The sequence below is a fragment of the Myxocyprinus asiaticus genome, chromosome 32, assembly GCF_019703515.2.
Source record: "Myxocyprinus asiaticus isolate MX2 ecotype Aquarium Trade chromosome 32, UBuf_Myxa_2, whole genome shotgun sequence".
In the NCBI taxonomy this organism is placed as follows: Eukaryota; Metazoa; Chordata; class Actinopteri; order Cypriniformes; family Catostomidae; genus Myxocyprinus; species Myxocyprinus asiaticus.
The window spans coordinates 15754712-15769258 of record NC_059375.1 but is presented as its reverse complement, the minus strand read 5'-3'; the positions used below and the strand labels follow the sequence as shown (position 1 = coordinate 15769258).

At 36.1% G+C, this 14547-nt stretch overlaps 1 protein-coding gene across 2 annotated transcripts in view; it reads left to right on the top strand.

The window, feature by feature from the left end:
• Nucleotides 1-14547, top strand: part of LOC127423174 (zinc transporter ZIP11-like) — a 207469-nt gene that overhangs the window by 85686 nt on the left and 107236 nt on the right. The window contains exon 5 of one of the 2 annotated variants that reach the window (XM_051667299.1): nucleotides 7169-7289. In XM_051667299.1, the coding sequence (XP_051523259.1) occupies nucleotides 7169-7289 (121 nt within the window). Of the gene's footprint in view, nucleotides 1-7168; nucleotides 7311-14547 lie in introns of both variants that reach the window. The other variant, XM_051667298.1, reaches the window with a different exon arrangement.

Below are 14547 nucleotides of genomic sequence, written 5' to 3'. Positions count from 1 at the left end.
TGAGGACTGTAGATAAGAGCAATAAACTACAGGTATACAGTACTGTGCAAAAGTTTAAAAAATGTTGCATAGTGAGGATGTCTTCAAAAATTATGACATAAATAGTTTTCATTTATCAATTAACATCATACAAAGTTCAGTAAACATAAAAAAAGTTAAATCAATATTCGGTGTGACCACTTTTGCCTTTAAAACAGCACCAATTCTCCTAGATACACTTGGACACAGTTTTTCTTGGTTGTTGGCAGATAGGATGTTCCAAGCTTCTTGGAGAATTCGCCACAGTTCTTCTATATATTTCGGCAGTCTCAACTACTTCTCTTTTTATGTAATCTCAGACTGACACGATGTTCAGTGGGGGGGTTTTGTGGGGGCCATGACATCTGTTGCAGGGCTCCCTGTTCTTCTATTCTAATCTTTTCTGTTTGCGAAAGTAATATTTGAGAGTCTAACATTTAGATTTCCTATTGACACACTAAAGCTGAAAATATAAATAACCATCTTAAGAAAAATGCTTTTGTGAAACATCTTATGTGCCTAAGATGTGCCTTATGTGCACAGTACTGTATAATTAGAGAGGGGAATTTAAGAAATCAATTTCTTTAAGAATCAATTATGCCCGCAGACTACCACCCCTGGAGTCGTGAGTTCGAATCCAGGGCGTGCTGAGTGACTCCAGCCAGGTCTCCTAAGAAACCAAATTGGCCCGGTTGCAAGGGAGGGTAGAGTCACATGGGGTAACCTCCTTGTGGTCGCTATAATGTGGTTCTTGCTCTCGGTGGGGCACTTGGTGAGTTGTGCGTGGATGCCACAGAGAATAGCGTGGGCCTCCATATGCACTACATCTCCGTGGTAACGCGCTCAACAAGCCACGTGATAAGATGCGCAGATTGATAGTCTTGGACGCGGAGGCAACTTAGATTCATCCTCCGCCATCCGGATTGAGGCGAGTCACTATGCCACCATGAGGACTTAGAGCGCATTGGGAATTGGGCATTCCAAATTGGGGAGAAAAGGGGAGAAAATAAAAAAATAAATAAAACTGCTTTAGAGACTTGACCTGAAGGGTAACGGCCACAGTTTAAAGATTTAATACAACTTATTTATTGCAACAAATAACACTGAAACATAATCACGTTATTTTCTCTCTTTCTTTCCATGCACATATTAGATGCTCCTCTGCCCCAGTGCCCTTCGTGTCTGTCTGTCTGTGTTTGTCTGATGGGTCTGAGGTAATAAGATTTGGTTGAGCTTGCCTCTGAAGTGAAAGAGGTTAATAGCTTGCACAGAGGCACATCTCAAAGACACATGCATTAGTGTTGACTATCATACTTCTTTTGGTATCAAGAGCAATGCCATTCTGCTGCAGTTAACACACATTCTCCTCAGCTACAGATATTGTTTTCACTTAGGCAAATTCATGTAAAGGTCTGGTGTTTGCCAGTGCCCTCCGTTCAGGATGCTTTGAAATAAAATATTTTACAGATTTGTGCTGTTTACATGTGCACAAATTCTGACCATCATACTGTATAGTAGAGGGACTGTCCACTTTTTGTCAAGCCTTGCTTTCTGATCTGTTTTACCCATACATTGTCTCTATTAGGATTTATAAAAAAATATTAAATTAACAATTCTAACCATGGAACACAACAAACCAGCCACTATATGAATCACAGCATTACAAATGTCAATTTGAAGCAAACTAGTTTATGAAAATCGACTAATAATTTTTTGTTTTCAGAGGGAATTGAGAACTCATTCCATGATGCAACAATATACTGTATTTACATTTTTTTTATATATATATATATATGTAGTTTTAGGATGTACTGTGTATAATGAATTAACTAATGTTAATATATACAAATGTTATTGTTAAAATATATTATATACAGTATGTAGAAATTATTATCAACCAGTTTTATAAAATGGTGTAAAAGCCTATAGTAACGTGTTACCAAATTACAAAAGTGTTACTTTGTCTTTACCACGATGACATATCATATCACTGAGTCTGCATCTGATAGTATGTTTTTATTTTTAAACTTAATTGTCAGAAGTGTGTGTACCTTTTAAAGGAGCATTCTCTAATGGTAACAAGTGCTACTTTGCTTATATAATGTTGAATTGAAATGATTTGCAGTCCTGCAATCTGTTTAGCTTTAGATGCTTGTGAACATTTGATGCAACTGTTTCGGAATTATTGACCAAACATGTGTCACATGAGCCCAAAGCTCCCACATTTACTGGGGAGAATCTGCATGGAAGCGATTCATTTTGTGTGTTTGTTTGATTCATGATATATGATTGCACTGCATAGATTTCCATACATCAATCAGTCGTATTGAAGACTTAATTTAAGAGCATTTTGAACTTCAAACGGAGTTATAATTTCTTATGTTGGCAATGCCACAAAGATTTAATGCCCTGCTATCATGCCTTGTTTATCATCTATAATCATAATTTTTGTAGAGGGGTCTCTTAGGGCTAGATGTGTGATGGTATATACCATGCAATGGTACAAATGTAATTCAGTAATAAGTTTCTGCTATACATCAAGTGCCTGTCGTGTCCAAAACAAGTCAAGACAAGGATGACGTTTTTATTAAAGGAATAGTTCACCCAAAAAGGAAAATTCTGTCATAATTGACTCCCCCTCAAGTCATTTCAAACCTGTATTTTCATTCCAAGTTTCTACTTATGTAGAGCACTAAACAGATGTTGTAATGAATGCTGCAGCCTTTTCAATACAATGGCAGTCGATAGCAACTCACTTCAAAGCTTAAAAAGGGACCCAAAAGTATCATAAAAGTAGTCCATGTGGCTTCTACATCATATTCCAAGTCTTCTGAAGGTATGCATTAGGTTTTGGTGAGAAACATCCTGAAATTAAGTCATTTTTCAGTAAAAATCTTAATGTCTGTTGCACATTCATGAGTGCGTGAGATGAGCTTGTTCATATTGGCATGCATGGTTACTGGAGAACTTGCATTTTTTTAGCACTAAAAAGAACTAACATTCTCACATGAACATTGTATACTGAAAAGACGGACCGCGATATTCATTAAAGTTATATGGGTTTGATACAACGTTTGGGTGAGTAAATTATGACATAATTTGTATTTTTAGATGAACTATTCCAATGCGAAGCAGAGTTTATATTGTTTACATTTGACACGGTCAGAGTTGTATGCATATTGGCTATATACATTTCTGCTTCATACATGACTCACCCAATCAGAGTTTAGAGTCTAAACTTTCTATTTTATCAAATTAGTTTTTACTATTTTGAGTCTTTATTTTTATTTTAATTTTTAAAATCAGGTGTTATACACTCATTGAGCACTTTATTAGGAACACCTGCACACCAACTTATTCATGCGATTATCTAATCAGCCAATGGTGTGGCACCAGTACAATGCATAAAATAATGCAGATAAGGGTCAGGAGCTTCAGTTAATGTTCACAGCAATCATCAGAATGGGGAAAAAATGTGATCTCAGTGATTTAGACCATGGCATGATTGTTGGTGCCTGATGGGCTGGTTTGAGTATTTCTGTAACTGCTGATCTCCTGGGATTTTCAATGGTGCCAAAAAATAAATAAACATCCAGTGAGCGGCAGTTCTGCGGAAAGAAACGCCTTGTTGATGAGAGAGGTCAACAGAGAATGGTCAAAATGGTTTGAGCTGACAGAAAGGCTACAGTAACTCAGATAACCACTCTGTACAATTGTAGTGAGCAGAATAGCATCTCAGAATGCACAACATGTCAAACCTTGAGGTGGATGGGCTACAACAGCAGAAGACCATGTCTGGAACTTTATTAGGACCATAGTGTTTATAATAAAGTGGTCAGTGAGTGTATACTTTTGTTATGAATGATTATCTTTTGGTTTGCTTCTATCAAGTTCAAAGAGAAAATAATCAAATAAGTTGAAGGATCTTTCAAGAGTAGATATTTACCATATCATTATTTAATAGATAAACAATTTTTGGTTGAATTTCCATCAAAAATACTTTGATCTGGCTTACACCTGTGGCTGTGACATGAGTATTGCCATACGTTTTTGAGATGAAAGACTTTTGACTCTAATTGGCAGATACTATTTCCTGGATGTCAAAGCAGACTGCCTGAAAGAGCTGTTATAGATTTTTTTTCACAAGTACAAGATGACATTAGTGTCTTCAGGCACATGGGGTCTTTAGGCTGATAGTGACTATTGATGAAGGGAGAAACATCCAATAAGCCTTGAAGCTGTTGTATGTTAATTTCTTGTGGATAAGAAAATGTTTTGTTGTCAATAATGATCAGAATTGTTTCGCTGTACAACAATGACTTATAATTGCTTATGTGGCCGTTAGAGTTTATTGATATCTAAATTTCTTTCTAGTGCATTCTTGCTAAATCTACCCAAAGTTAAACTCACCAAAGCATCAGTAATTTCATTAATTTAAGTCTGAATGACTTCATTTCATTTGTACACTTCATATCACATTGCTCCACATGTGCATTTGTGTTTTCTAGTTTAGAAGAAAGATGAAAAGGCACTGTTTGTCTGATGCTTTTAGCTAAATTTTAACTCTTACCCATAAATAGCAAACAATAAGTGCAAGAAACAACTTCTGCCTGTGCTCTAATGGGAGCTAAACAAGCTTTGATGTTCGCTCCATTGTGCTCACATCTGCTCATAACCTTAGTCCTTGTTTTGCTGAGACATCACTTAAAAAGTTTTTAAGAGGTCAGTGTACAATCAGCCATTTATTTTATCCATTTCTTTATTCATGCTCAGTATACCAAAGTATACCAATATTATTATTATAATTCATGAATGCCAAATTAAGTGAGCGCTGTGAATGAATTTCATAGAGGCAGTATTTCAGTAACAGTACACAGATGTTATTAGAGAATCATCCATTATTCAGCAAATTTTTGCATCAGTTATGTCTTTGTTTAATAATAAATTCAGGCCTGCAGGCCAGTGACTAGGGAAGTCTTTGTCACATAAATATCATGTCTGCCTCTTTGTGCATGCTTACTCAAGCTCAAAAATAGCCCAAGGTGGTTTGCTAGTGACAGGCCACAAACAGATGCCCGCAATATCACCGTACTGCTATTTTGAGAAGTAGATTTTTTCCTAATTTGGCATAGCCAGTTCCCAATGCACTCTTAAGTCCTCATGGTGGCTTAGTGACTCGCCTCAATCCGGGTGGTGGAGGACGAATCTCAGTTGCCTCCGCGTCTGAGACCGTCAATCCGCGCATCTTATCACGTGGCTTGTTGTGCGCGTTAACATGGAGACCTAACGCGTGTGGAGGCTCACGCTATTCTCTGCGGCATCCATGCACAACTCACCACGTGCCCCACTGAGAGCGAGAACCACATTAGAGCAACCATAACGAGATTAACCCAACCCAACCTCTACCCACCCTAGCAACCGGGCCAATTGGTTGCTTAGGAAGCCTGACTGGAGTCACTCAGCACACCCTGGATTCGAACTTGTGACTCCAGGTGTGGTAGTCAGCGTCTTTACTTTACTCTCAAGTAGCTATTGAATTAATGGCAGCATAGCGATTTGTGGTCAATGGAACATTATGGTCTGATGTAATAATTAATGCAAATATTTTTCCAGTAATGCCAGTCAAGATGTCAGAATTTGGGTTTAAGTATTAAAAATGTGATTGCATTTTCATCAAGTATTTAAGTAGTGGTCACTATTAAATTATCGCTATTACTATTTCCTATATTTAGGGTTAGGGATGTGAAGAAAGAAGTATTAAATTAAACAGCAGCAGTTATTAGAGCATAAAAGAGACGTTTTTATTTTATGACTTGCAGAAATCATATTTCACTTTGTGATTCTTTTGAAAATCTTTTGAACTATGGGATTGGGGCAACAAAAGTAAACATACAGTCACATTTCTGAGAGTGCCAGCTTTCATTTGATATAAGACTTGTCCATTTATGTGCTATGTGAAGGACTTTTATTTTTATGTAAATATTTCTACCCCATTAACTTTGGGGACGGTTATTTTCAATGCAAATGATTTGAGGCCTTATTGTGTTATTTTAAGTAACATAAATTCAGAAGAGATTGTTATCTCTGAAAAGTTCAGGTTCTAAGCTTTCAAATGATATCTCATACATCTAACTTATGTATACGGACACTTTAACGTTTTAAACGTAAACTTCTTTTGTGATAAAGCTGGTGGGTCCATCAAATTTGCTATTTAAATATTGTTGTTTTTACTGTTAATAATTTTAATTGAATTGATTCAATTTTAGATAATAAATAAATAAATAACACAGCACAAATAAAGACCATAACTTATTCTAGGTCAGTCATTAAATAAACTTAATTCTCCAAAGCAATGCATACCTGCACTTTAACTGCACATGAACAAAGAGAATTAATCAACAGGGTCTAACTTGACCAAATGGGACACTGATCACTCTAATTGTGACATTACACAAAACAACTATTTGCAACAAAACAACATACTATAAATAATAATACAAAAGAGCTAAAATCTCTATAAATTCTTAATTAAAACTGTTTAAATGACCCCATAACTTCCCTTTGACCAAGGAAACATAATTAAATAATTAAAGCGCAAAGCATTATTGGTATTCCCCATAGCCTTAATTTTGTGCTCAAAAGTTTGAGTTAATAACACTTAAAATCTTAAGTGTATGGATTTTTAAGATAAATAAGTTCATTGAACTTAAATATTTGAGTTATGAGCTCAAAACCTGACATTTCAAGTAATACTTAATTAGGAAAACTTGATATTTCTAGTAATGACAACTTTAGGGTTTACAGTGTACATTTCAGAGTGCTTGGACTTACAATGTTTGCCTGTTGGACGATAAAACAGCAGAAAAATCACAAACTTAAATTGATGGTTGGAAATGAGTGGTTTCTAGGGGCTAGAATATGATAGAGACCACCTAGCAACTACCTAAAATACCTTAGAAACCACTTTTGCTTTGCAACACCCTTGCATCGTGGCAGCGAGTTTTCCACGACTTGATTTTCGATTGAAAATGTAAAATCTAGTTAATTCAGTAGCAGAGTCAAAACATTTCCTAATTGTTTAAAATCTACCAAAAGTTTAAATGTTAATTTATTCATTTAGTAATGGAGTGATGGTTCCAATGTGTTCCAGGGATTTGGAATGGACCCTCATATGGCTCTGGCGCTGCCGTCTGATGCAAAATCGGCCAAAGATAAGAAGAAAAACTCTATGGCCGGGCTCTCTGAAGAGGACGAGCTGTCCATCAGGATAGGTAGAGCAGGAGTTCAATCAGGCAAGCCTCTCTTCACGTACCCACATTCTGCTCTCTGTGCTAAAGCTAACACATCAACTGGCTCACTGGAGCAGAACACTGTCAATGTGTCAGGATATTGATGGCTCTCATTGGGGTCCCTGTTGGTTTCTCCTCTGTTTATGAATCACATCCCTGGTTCTTTTGGTAATTCTAATTTACAGTCTATATTTTTTCTCTTGCTCTTTCTGTTTCTCTGATTCTGCCTCAAAACCTAGTGAGTTACTTAGCCAGAATGCTTTTTAGTCATCGTAATGTAGGCAGGCAATGTGAAGGATCAGGGCTGTTTTATAAATTCTGTCTTGTAGATTGAGGTCCAAAAAGTCTGAGACCACTGGTGAAAATGCTTCAGTTTTAATATATAATGTAATTAAAATAATTTCCATAACAAATTAAGTTATTAGCTTAACAATTTGAGAGAAAAACTGAATTGAAAACATGACATGAATTTATTAATATTTGGTTTGCCACCCTTCTGTTTTAATGACAGCATGCACTAAAGCTGGGATGAACTCTGCAAGTTTGAATAAGTACTTATAATTCATGTTATCCCAGCATGATTTGAGAATGTTTCAAAGAGTGTCTTGTGTGCTTTGATGTACTGTAAGCAAGGATCTGTTCACATGGTCAATGTCACAAAATGCCTTACATTTGATTAGTGACCTAGAAAAAGTACAGAATCTTATTTCTTATTAATTTTACATCATACTTTTTCTTTGTTTAAAATAATAATACAAATAAAAAAAATAAAAAATCATAACATTTCAAGGTTTAAGCCCTTAAACTTCAGTGCATTTTTGGGCTGCCATCTGCAATTTTTACACTCAAATCTATGTAGGGAAATTTGGTAGTATAAATGTACACGGTGTGGATTAAAGTGCCCGCATACCTTCACCAATAATATGTAGGAAATTGTATAATGGATTTAGCCACGTTTGACCACCATTATAAGAAGGATAAATGACAAATGATCAGATCGTAAATCTGAATAAAATTCTCCACCATTAATTTGTAATACAACGGGCTCATTGTATCTGCTCACAATTTATTTGTAAGGAATTAGCTTAGAGTAATACTATTCTCATGGCTATTGAAAATAATATCACAAATATGTTTAGATATGGTTTGAGCTTCGGAGCGCAGATCTTTTAAAAAAATCAAGTGATGAGATTATTTTGCAAAATATGCCACAGTCAATTATCTTTTAATACAAACAAGACTTTATTGCTAATCGACAAACATGGCAAACAGATTGGTGAGTAAATTGTAACAGAATGTGAATGAAATGATTTGTACAGAGAAATTGAGAAACTTTATGGTGTCTATAGACAATGCCTTGAGAACAAATTGATACTTCTTTTAGTCTAACTCGATTTGCAATTGGGTAACTCAACTTATAGTAAAGAGACACCAGTACTTACGGGAAAAGTCTGGAGATGTACTTTGTGTGTCGTTGCGTTTCCTTGCATTGCTTTGGTTCTTTGGCTGTGTCAGTAGAAAGTTCTGGTTGTTCCGACGATGTTTTGGACCTCTGTTTAGATCATGGACAGTTTGTTGCTGGGATGATGAGGCGGCTTTAAAGTGAAGTCTTCCGCAAGGAAGACTCACGACTCCCGTCACGTGTGTGAGTCGTAGAGCAGAGAAGGAGAAAAGATGCCTTGGAACTTTGCGTTCCTGGACTCTACATTGTTCAAAGACAGAAGGGCGCTGGAGAAGGCTAAATGCCACGAGGGCAATTGTGCGAAGGATGAAGAGAGTTGAAGCAGCAGCAGCAGCAGAAGTGAAATTCTTCCTTGGTGGGGAGGGTTTTGTTGAGTTGAGGTTGGCCACACCCCAAAGGTGCCTTGAGCCAATCAAAAGTGTTTTCAGATACCATGTGTTCATCTCTCTGTCCATCCTTCTGAAGTTGATTTACAATCCTTTGTGTAAAGGATTCTTAAAAATTCCTGCTCAAAAAAGTACGTTCCAATCATACTTTTTATATTATGAAATCGGTGTAAGAGACATGACATCTGTTATTATCACATTCTCTACATAAATGGGCAAGCATTTACATATGAAACATGACATATTTTCCCTTTATGGTTACTTTGCTACACATTAACATTTAAATATACATTATTATACATTGTACAATTGAGCATCATGTGTGCACTAATGCATTCTATGATTCTAACCACAGTCAGGCATCATGTGATGCATCTTAGCATATAGGTTATATAGGTTATATGCGTTCAGAAGTGTAGAATGAGACAATGGAGTCTTTTAATATTATTATAGTTCATAATATATGTATATGCATTGGAAAAAACCAAGAAAAGTTTGTTTGTGTTAAAGTTCCTGGATTTAAGAAGAGTGCAAAGGGATCCTTCCAAAGACCGTAAGACAGTATTCAAGCTCTCTCGTCTCGTACAGAGTTTTAGCATATGACACAGGAAATGTCTCATTTTAAGTGTGTCAAATTGGTTAAGTTGAAGGATAAAGGAGTATCTTAGCGTTCCATGGGGTTTCCATGGCGACAGTTCTTTATCTTTTGGAAAGTGTGTGCCAGTTGTGGTGGGGGGGGTCGTCTAGGAGTGTGGAAATAAGATCCATCTGAGATACTCCCTTCTGGGAGTCTCTAGCAGATGGTCGAGATGTCATGTGATAACCATTAAGTTCAGGGCATTCCTGATTTACGACATGGAGAGGAAGAATCTTGATGCGTCCACAGAACTCTTCTTTGTTCTCAAGACGGTCAACATTAGCCAGATGATGGTTTAGCTAGACTCCTTAGAGCCAGCAGAACAGAGTCTTCAATTTATGACGTTCAGGAATTTTAGTGTGACTGCTGGCCTATGAGCATGGAAATTAACAATTCTTCTGCCCATAAGATCCTACATCTAAAAGCTCACCATTCACACATACTGTGAACTAATTGCAAAAAAATTGGTTTCAGTTTTTCAGAACATCCCCCAAATAATCCAATTATTCAAAAAATATTGCATATGTTTACAATCTTATGATGAACAGAAATAATAATAATAATAATAATAATAAAGAAAAGTCTAATTTTATTCCACTAGATGGCAGCAAGTACTAGGAAATGTTTTTTTTTTTTTCCTCTGTCACCTTCTATCACAAAATACAGATCTAAAATGAAACCATTGTTTCATTGAATATCTCGGCCTCTGAGTGGACTATAAACTCAATCTGGATGTCATTAGAAATTTGAGATTCTCCCCTTTGTGGTGATATAAAACATTTTATCACCAATAGTCGATAACATAACATTTTTCTGATGATTTGTTTAGCTTGATTTTCCTGCTTGACTGCATACTTTGTTCTGGACATCCAAGATATAACATTAGATTATTCACAAACGCAAGCTCACACAAGTAAAAAAAAATGGCTCCCTTTGTAGAAAACTGCAGATATAAAAGCAGATATAAAGTTTTTGGCTACTTGGGGCTTACAGCATCATTGAGCGCCCCATAAAAGAGACTTTTGTATTTGATGTCTAAGAGAAATCATATTTCACTTTTTGATTCTTTTGAAATATTTCAAACTGTGGTATGAGGGCAACAAAATAGACTCTACAGTCATATTCCTGAGAATGAGAGCTTTCATTTGATATATGACCTGATATATGATTTAAGTGCAATGTAAAAGACTTTTATATATGTACATTAACATTTCTACCACATTAACTTTAGGTGGCGCTTATTTGTGATGCCAAAGTTTTCAGCCTTTATTTTGTTATTTTATGTAACATAAATGCAAAATTAATGGTATTCTATGAGTTAATATTCTGAGCTTTCAAATGATTCCCTCAAATGCCTAACTTTAAAGTTTTAAGCATAAACTTATTTCACAATACATTTTCAGTGTGGTCTCAGACTTTTTTGATGCCCAAGTTTCTGGCCCTGAAGATCAAGCTCACTGGCTTTTGACATTATAGCTGCTCTAATGTCTCTCTACTCTTGTGTGCTGTGGGGTGCTGGTGGTGGCTCTCTTTAAATTGCATTGCCATGATCGGAGCACAGGAGGATCAAATACATCTCAAGCGGTGCTTAATGCAATATTTATGGAAATATTGCAAAGTAACATTCACAAATTACCACCATAAAAAGAGCACAGGTGGATGAGACATATGCGGAACTCAGGTGGTATTTATGGCAACACTGCCTAATGTTTGGCATTTTGTTCATTTCCAGGACTAGAAATAAAAACAGTTTGTCTTAATTTAGGGGTTTTTGGAAATTGACTCAAGACAACACTGATTATATTTTCGTTCAACTCTAGTTTTGCTGATACTAGTGTCAGAAATTAATTATTTTATTATTATTAAGAGGCAATATTTGTCCCCTGGAACATGGGCATTTTTTTCTAGCTTTGCCAAATACTTCAACTGAATCGAATTAAAATAAATGAGTAATCTGACCAGTTTAAAAACACTTTATAAGCTACACATTAAAAAATACTTGCCTCTGAGGCAGTGGACACAGATATTTGACAGCCACAGGTCATTGCAGTGTCTGCAGAGGCACTAAATCCACAATTAAATGCAACAAAAATAGAATGTCATGAAATATATCATATTTAATAACAGAGGAATTCACTAGAAGGGCTTTTTTGTGCCTCCTAATTTCAGATATCTAGTGGCATATTTGCCGCGAGCCCTGATTAAGTTTTGACCTTGGCTGATACACATAATATTGAGTTTTGTCTACTTTTCTGAATGACTTTTTTGAATATTCCGTTAATTCTAACATAAATGCAGAACCTGAAATTACCCATTCCTTACTAAACCCTTAGTTTTCCTCCAAAGATTGAAATATACAGAAGTGACTCATTTCAAAAGCTTGATTTAAAAAAAAAATATCAAGGCAAAAAAATGAAAGCAAAAAAGAAAATTATCAGGCCTTGAGCCATTGTTAAATAGCTAATTACTGAGGCAGAATCCACATGGTCTAATTAACAGGGCTAAATGAGTGTAAAAATATTACATGCTGAACGAGGGGAAAATGCAGCCTACTAAAAAGCCCTCGTAATGCCGGAAACTTCTGTCAGCCCTTGACAGCTGCAGGCACTTTGTGACATTCTCAACTAACTGGAGATTTCATGTCCATGTTGATGTGTACGTATAACAGTACACAAAGTATATAATATAAATAAGCCTTGAGCCTATTATAGAGGAGAGGGATAAATTGACTCAATGGAATGTGAGTTTGGGGTAATTATCAGTGCACCAAATAATTTTCCAGCAGGATTAAAATTACTCTGTTCTTTTGTAAATCTCATTGTTATGAGTAATTATCACCCACAGTTCAGAATTACAATCGTATGTGAATGCAAAACTCCAGATTTATTTATTTATTTTTAGTTCAGCTGTGGACATCAATAAATATTACTTTGACACAGCTCAGACATGCTTCTGAAACTAGCAAACGCAAATGCATATATGGATCAATGCGATATGGATTAATTAATTAATTTTATTAATTTTATTTATTTATCACACATTATACATTTGCACATATACAGTGAAATTCTTTTTTTTCACATATCCCAGCTAAGCTGGGGTCAGAGTGCAGGATCAGCCATGATACGGCGCCCCTGGAGCAGATAAGGTCAAGGGCCTTGCTCAAGGGCCCAACAGTGGCATCTTGGCAGTACTGGGGCTTGAACCCCCAACCTTCTGATCAGTAACCCTTAACCGCTAAGCCACCACTGTCCCCTTTTCTTTTTTTTTTTTTTAAATTAAAAAAATTAAATCAAGTCACACGGCCTTAAAAGAATAGTAAAAAAAAAAAAAAAGAAAAGAATCTGTCATAATTTACTCACCCTCATGTCGTTCCAAACCTGTATGACTTTCTTTCTTATGAGAAACACAAAAGGAGATGTTTTAAGGAATATCTCAGTCAGTCTTTTCAATAAAATGGCAGTGGATAGTGCCTCACTTTAAAGCTTAAATGACCCAGAAGAATGTGAATGTGATAAGTTATGTGACACTTTAAAGTCACATTCAAGTCAGTCATAGTCACCTATACTGATAAATGTCACTTAATATGCCAATATGAATAGGCATTAATTGGTTTAAACATGTATTCGGTCAAGGTCTTACTGTTCGCAGTGGCATTACATCAGAGAACACAACTCAAGAGAATCTCAGGTGTGGCGTTGTGAGTTGGTTAGTCAACATGAAATAAAGCCTGATATAGGCACCCGAAAGGGAGGTGATTATGACTCTACAACTCCCTGCAGGTCTGAGCTGTGATTAGATCACACTGCTGTATGGCTTGTGCAGACCACATTACCAGCTCAGAGAGATGAACTCATATCTGGGTCTGTTTGTGCAGGGTGCTTGTGTGTTGTTCCTTCATAATCTGTTGGTTTTAAGACTGCCTTTGAATAGGTCCCCAGCTTTGCAAATATTAACTGTTTGCACACAGGTTAGACAATGGGTTAGATGGAAATGGTGGTACTGACAAAACTATCTTCTGCTTACCCCTGTGCTGCTATCTCAAGACAGTGGTTGGCCATTTTCAGCCTTTCTCAAATCTGTTTAACTTGGTGATTGATCTTGAAATAAAATAAATCTGCTAACACTTTCCATGAATCCTTTTTATGTAATGCATTATAAAGGTATTTATAATGGCTTTTAAAACACATTGCAATTTTTTATATATTTCATAAATAATTGAGACCACAGTTGTAATAAAGTAGACTATTTACCTATGTGTTTTATACAGTGCATCTGGAAAGTATTCAGAGCGCTTCACTTTTTCCACATTTTGTTATGTTACAGCCTTATTCCAGAATGGATTAAATTCATTATTTTCCTCAAAATTCTACAAACAATACTCCATAATGACAATGTGAAAGAAGTTTGTTTGAAATCTTTGCAAATTTATTAAAAATAAAAAATGAAAAAAAAAATCACGTACATAAGTATTCACAGCCTTTGCCATGACACTCAAAATTGAGCTCAGGTGCATCCTGTTTCCACTGATCATCCTTGAGATGTTTCTACAACTTGATTGGAGTCCACCTGTGGTAAATTCAGTTGATTGGACATGATTTGGAAAGGCACACAACTGTCTATATAAGGTCCCACAGTTAACAGTGCATGTCAGAGCACAAACCAAGCCATGAAGTCCAAGGAATTGTCTGTAGACCTCCGAGACAGGATTGTATCGAGGCACAGATCTGGGGAAGGGTACAGAATAATTTCTGC